The following is a 6,850-nucleotide window of genomic DNA, read 5'->3' on the forward strand; positions in this document are numbered from 1 at the left end:
CTGGGTTTTGAAAAACACTCCCTTGGGTGACAGATTTCAAGTGGGTTAGAGTCAAGACAGCTCCAAGTATAGGAGAAGCCACAGATAGCAAGTAAAATTCAGGAAACGCATGGCTACTTGGCCATGGGGACGTCATTATCAGGTTGTGATTACCCATAGAGCAACCTCTCCAGATATCAGAAGAGACAAAGTGCCTCAGAAGCTAGAAGGCCAGGTGTGAGGCATCGTACAAGACTCATCTCAGTGTGTCCGTCTAAAATTGTCCTCGTGCGGAGAACACCGGCTGTGGAGGTAAGGGGTACAGCTGTGATGCTAAGCACTGGTTAGTGTTGACAGAGAAGTAAAACGCAAGCAGATGCTGAGTGAGGGGTGCTTCCATTCACTGAACTTGAACTCTTTTCACATGTTCAAGAAGATGAGGGAGGAACAGGTGTCCCTCTTGATTCAAATCTACGTGGAGAAAGTAAATAAAATATATGTGGTTTTTCCAATGGTGTGATGCAGACAAAAAAAAAAAAAAGAGGCTGCCATGAAGGAAATACATTCACTCCTTCCCTTTCTGACTGCAGAGAGTTTGGAACCAGACTTTGACGTGGTAAACGGTGATATTTTCTCAGAACCTGACAAACACAGAGGTAAACCCGACACTCTTCATGATGATGCTGAGTCTGAACCAGACAGGAGTGACAGAGTTTGTGCTGGAAGGGTTCTCAGAGCACCCTGGTCTAAGACTGTTCCTCATAGGCTGCTTCTTAACCCTCTACATGATGGCTCTAATGGGCAACATTGTGATCATTGCTTTGGTCACCTCCAGCACTGGGCTCCACANTCCCATGTACTTTTTCCTGTGCAACCTGGCTACCATGGATATTGTGTGCACCTCCTCTGTGATTCCCAAGGCCCTGGTTGGCCTAGTGTCTGAGGAAAACACCATCTCCTTCAAGGGATGCATGGCCCAGCTCTTCTTCCTTGTGTGGTCAGCATCTTCTGAGCTGCTGCTGCTCACAGTCATGGCCTATGACCGCTATGTGGCCATCTGTTTTCCCCTACACTACAGCTCTAGGATGAGCCCACAGCTGTGTGGGTCCCTGGCCGTGGGTGTATGGTCTATATGTGCTCTGAATGCATCTGTACACACTGGTCTGATGACACGGCTGTCATTTTGTGGCCCCAAGGTCATCACCCACTTCTTCTGTGAGATCCCCCCACTCCTCCTGCTCTCCTGTAGTCCTACATATGTAAATAGTGTTATGACACTTGTGGCAGATGCCTTTTATGGAGGCATCAACTTCGTGCTAACACTGTTATCCTATGGCTACATCATTGCCAGCATCCTGCGCATGCGTTCTGCTGAGGGCAAGAGGAAAGCCTTTTCTACCTGCTCATCCCACCTCATTGTGGTCTCTGTGTACTATTCATCTGTGTTCTGTGCCTATATCAGCCCTGCTTCTAGCTATAGCCCAGAAAGAAGCAAAGTTTCCTCAGTGCTGTACTCAGTCCTCAGCCCAACCCTCAACCCCCTCATCTATACACTGAGGAACAAGGATGTCAAGCTTGCCTTGGGCAGAATCTTACCCTCTTTCTCACATTAAGTGGAGAAGTGTAGAATATTCTCCTTGACTGGGCTGTCCCTAAGCATGCTTTCCTGAGAGCAGCTCAATGGAGCAAAGGAGAAAGTGTACCTATCACCGCTTCAGAAAACCTTTCTCTGGTGCACGCACTGGACAATTCCACTCACTGTAACTTCCAAAACAACAGAATTCTTAGAGGCAATGTAAACAAACACTCAGGCTTTATTTCCTGATAAATACAAACCATTTCAAAAATAATAAAAGTTTATCTAAATAGAGATTCCATGTTCCTGGATTGAAAGATTTCAGTGAGTGACAGTGGTGTATCATTAGCCTGTGCCTCCCCATAACCATCACAGGGCCTTGTTTTAGGACAAAGAATGTAAACCTAGGACTTAGAATGTAAACCTCATGAGGAGGGCTGAGGGGCCAGCATGGCCACAGGGTCTCAGGAAAGACAAAGTTGAGTGACTTGGCTTCTCCCTTTATACAGCTTCCTACTGAGCCGTGGAAGTCAAAGTTTAAGTTTCAAAAATGAAGTCACATATGGCACACAGCATACTTCTGAAAATGATGACAGTCAAACTCACTAACCAGCACCCCCAGAGCTCATGTCTATAGCTGCATATGTAGCAGAAGATGGCCTAGTCGGCCATCATTTGGAAGAGAGGCCCCTTGGTCTTGCAAAGTTTATATACACCAGTACAGGGGAACGCCGGGGTCAAGAAGTGGGAGTGGGTAGGGGAGCAGGGCAGGGAAAGGGTATAGGGAACTTTCGGGACAGCATTTGAAATGTAAATAAAGAAAATATCTAATAAAAAATTAATTATTCCCAACAAAAAGCTTTGGGGAAACTACATGAATGTCTGCACACAAAGGGTAAAGTGGAAGCTGGTCACAGAATCAAAGAGAAGTACCATATGTGTAGATGAAAACACTGGGGCTGAAACGTCTTTCATACAGCCTGCTTTAATCATATTCTTTTCCCTCCCATAATTCCCAGATCCTACCTACCTACCAAATACCCATCTCTCTTTCTCAAACAAAATGCAAAAACACAAAACCAATCCAAGCCAGTAAGAAAAAAAAAAAAGCAGGGTGGGGAGTGGGGGAGGGAGTTCATTTTGCATTAACTAATTACTCCTGGCTAAACTTCTTAAAACACTCCAAGAACATTGAGTAGGAAAAGGAAGAAGGTGGCCACTGCTAAGACACTGGTGGGACCTCAATGCAGTGGAGAAAGGGCAGCGTCTGCTGAAAAGATGCTGTATCCTTTTCAGACTAAACACATTCTTCATCAACTTCCTTCCTTCCTTCTTCCTGAAGGCTGCACCATGCCAGGGCTTGTGATGCAAATTAGGTATGTTGCAGTACTTGGCACTTTATCCTTGTGACCAAAATATCTTTTCAAAACATTTATTCTATCTCGAGGTCAGAAGTTTCTCCGGAAGGGAGGGGAACTTCTGACCTTCTGAAAGGACGGCTGACAGAACACCAAGATCAGATAATAGTAACTGCAAACTTTCTCACAGAATGTTCCCTGAGCTAGGAGTAGATAGCGTGTTCACTGAGCAGGTTTGCAGAACCACCCCCACCCCCGGGCTGAGGCGCGGCCAAGTTTCTCCCTCTTTACTTCCTCCTTCTTACCGCTTTTATTCTGTAACCTTGCTCACAATAAACAGACCTTGACAATCATTGCAGGGTCTCCTCCTCCTTTCTCTCCTGTTTTCTTTCAGGCGTGGTCCCCCTCAGATCCCCCCCCCCCCCGAATAACTGGGTCCTGTGGGTCAGGACACATGGACTCTTGGCTCTTTGTTTTGGCCTATAATGAGGCAGTCCAGAACCCATAGAAGAGAAATGCCAGGCTTTCTCCTTTTTCATTCAGTCCATGCTTTCTAGTCCCCAGTCCCTGGGGTGCTGCTGGTCACATGAACACTAATCTCCCCCTTCAGTAAATCCTTCCTGGGAACACTCTCACCAGAAGACAGGTTAGCTTCTATTGTGGTGGAGACAGTGCGGGTGCTTGAAGAACAGATCTGAAGTGAGCCTGTGCAGATGGCCAGGCAGTGTGAAGGGTTTGCTTTGAGGCCTGGTTTGCTTTGAGGCCTGGTGCTTTCCAGCTTCAGAGTCTGGGGAATAACACGCAGGTCTTTCTGCAGATTGACAAACTCCACAGACAGATCCAAGGGTGATCTCTATGACAATGTGGCTCTACATAGACATAACGAAAAGGAGTTCTGAACATTCTCTTTACTCTCTATTCTCTTGACCCATAAGGTAAATAAAAGAGCAAGCTAGGGGCATAGCCTATGGAAATAGCTTTTGAATGTGAGTTGTCATTGTGTGTCAAGTCCCTGAGCAAATTTTGTATGCATCAAGGACGTGACTTCTCATGGAGATCGAGTTGGCCAGGCTTCAGAAAGCTGACATGTGGTGATGCTAGGAATGAAAATAAAATCAGCAAAGGGCTATGGAGGGTGTGTGAGTGCTTCAAGGGGCTCTGCTTTGATGCAACTATTGACCAAGAATGTAAAATATAGCATTCAGATCCTGGAGCCAATAACAGACTCTCTAGAGACGGTGTGTACACTCTCTGACAATGCATCTTGCCATCCAGGTAACTAAGTCCTGTACCTCCATTCCACGAGCTTCATTCTTCCTAAGCCATCAGACCAGGGCAAGGCACCTAGGACACAGGCCAAACCCAAGAAATAAGATTGGCCCCTCCCGGGGTCAAGGTTTGCTAGCCATCAAGGTGTCTCAAATGACTCAGATTCTGAGCCACAGCAATTAAGCTGGTTCTTAACCCAGACTCAGAAGAGCTTCCCAAAGAAACAAACAAAGATCTCAGGCTGACCCTGAAGCACTAAACTCCAATAGTCGTGTAGTGCAGAACAGATGTCATTGCCAGCTAGACTATGTGTACTAGCAATTAGCACAGCCTGTAACCGGACTTGGGTAATCAGAGTACAGTGAATACTGAGCTTTTCCCTGGGTGTGAGCCATGAGTCTACAATTTGAACGAGGTTGAACCTATTGTACTATCCACTGTGGCCTCACCACCAGGTACACAGTGTTCTCAGCCAAGGCCAGGATGAAAATGAGATTCAGGCTCCCAGTGAAAGTTCTTTATCTACTTCCACCAGATCCTACTTTATACTAGAGCTTGGTCCCAGAGATTCAAGGTATTAGGACCATATTGGTGAAGTTCCTACCACCCTGTGATGCTCAGATCACTATCCTGCTAGGGTCGTGTAGGAAGAGAGACGTGGCATGATTATGTTATGCTGGCTCTGCTCCCGTTTACCAACCAGAAAATCAATGTCAATGGGATAAAGGTCCCATCACAACTGGCAGGCATGTGCACCTCTTCCTGAGATAACCCTTCACTCTATGTGTGTTTACCTTCCCAGCCAGAGGGACCTAAAAACACTGTTTGTCCAGGCTTCCCAAAATTTCATGAAGACTGTCAATGGCCAATGGCCATGGTGTATATATGGTATCCTGAACACGACATGTCCAGATCCAGTAGCCAGTTTTAAAAGAAGACCAGATATCATTAGGAAATATTTAATTGACTTCTTTTTTTCCAATCACATTTGGTTCTATCCTGGGTCTCTGGAATATCTAGCCTCCAGTTTCTGGCCCTCCAGGCAGTGTCAAGGGTGGCCTCTTTCTGTGGCATGGTTCTAAAGCTGAACCAGTCATTGGTTGACCACTCTCACAATTTTTGTGCCACCTTTACTTGTAGACAGGAATCTAATAGAATCATTATCAGAGAGGCTTCCAGCAACTGATGGAAGCAGATGAAGAGACCTCAGCCACACAACAGATGGAGCTCAGGGAATCCTACAGAAGAGGGAAAGGACAGATTGTAGGAATCAGGAAGGTCAAGGACATCACAAGAAACCCCACAAAATCAACTAACCTTGGCTCATAGGAGCTCACAGAAACTGAACCAACAACCAGGGAACATCAACATCAGTCTGACCTAGGCTCTCTACATGTATGTTCCAGTCGTGTAGCTTGGTCTTCTTGTAGGGCTCTTCACAGTGACTCTTTGCCTGCTTTGGGGACCCCTTCCCCCTTCTTTGTTACCTCATCTAGCTCTAATACGAGGGGAGGTGCCTATTCTTACTGCCACTTGATATGCGGTATTTGGTTGATATCCCTAGGAAGTCTGCCTGTTTCTGAAGGGAAATGGAGGAGGCATGGATGGGGGTGGTAGATAGGGAACTAAGAGGCTATGAGGGAGGGGAAACTTCAGTAAAAACATAATATATGAGACAATAAAAATCAAAAATTAAAAAAGAAACTCAGATAAATTTTAGTACACTTAGTATAAGTATATACCAAATCCTGCCTGGGATATTCAATTATAGAGTATTTGTTATGGATATAAAATACAGGCTGAAGTAGACAGCCTATATTTTTCTTGCAGTAGTAGCTGAGGCACTACCAAATGCCACTCTGTTTCCATGTCTTTGAGGTCAATAGCAATTGGCAAACTCCCCATATCAAGATTCGGGTGTCTGAGAGGTGAACCACAATGCCATATGGACTTGAAGATTCCCTTGACACCATCTCCACCCTCCTGGACACATATTCTTCAGAGGAGTCATGAGGAGATTGCTGCCTGTACCATCTCTTTAGAGTGCTGAGAAAGACAAGGGTCAGATGCAGTAGATTCATTCTTCCTTCTTGGGGACCTAAGAGGAGTTCTTTGCATGCTGCCCCTACTAAAGAAGGGGATGAGATGAACAGGTCCCCCAGATGGTCAGAGTGACAGTGACACACTACTGGTGACAGGCAGGCTAGAGACAGGAACTGCTGCTGAGAGGTCTCTCTCTAAACCTCCTCTAGATCCTGTATCAGAGATCTGACTCCAGCCACTCCTGAATCATGACCAATATGCATCCATTGTACCTTTTTGTATTTGTGAGCAAGGCACACAAACTCCACTGGGGCCTGGAATGCTTCAATTTCCAAACTCTGGGAAAGTCACAAGTATGAACTTATCTATATGGATACAGGCTTGGGGCTGGACATATAGTAGGTAGCAGGCAGAAATCAGGTAGATGGATGGATAGATAGATAGATAGATAGATAGGAAACAAACCTATGACTTTCCCTGTAGATATCAGAAATATTTACAGATATATATCCATATTTTCTGACATAGGAGTCCCTCATGATCTTAAGGGTCCCAAACTCCGGAAATACACCTGGGTTTATATATATATATATATATATATATATATATATATATATATATATAT

The 6,850-nt window shown here is 45.3% G+C and overlaps 1 protein-coding gene across 1 annotated transcript; it reads left to right on the plus strand.

Moving 5' to 3' along the window:
- The first annotated feature begins 571 nt into the window (after positions 1-571).
- On the plus strand, positions 572-1,662 carry LOC110329219 (olfactory receptor 13A1-like). Its single transcript, XM_021208814.1, has one exon. It carries the CDS (start codon positions 654-656, stop codon positions 1,590-1,592), a length of 939 nt encoding a protein of 312 aa, XP_021064473.1. The 5' UTR covers positions 572-653; the 3' UTR covers positions 1,593-1,662.
- The last annotated feature ends 5,188 nt before the right edge of the window (positions 1,663-6,850 follow it).

The sequence above is a fragment of the Mus pahari genome, chromosome 1 (genome assembly GCF_900095145.1).
Source record: "Mus pahari chromosome 1, PAHARI_EIJ_v1.1, whole genome shotgun sequence".
Classification (NCBI taxonomy): domain Eukaryota; kingdom Metazoa; phylum Chordata; class Mammalia; order Rodentia; family Muridae; genus Mus; species Mus pahari.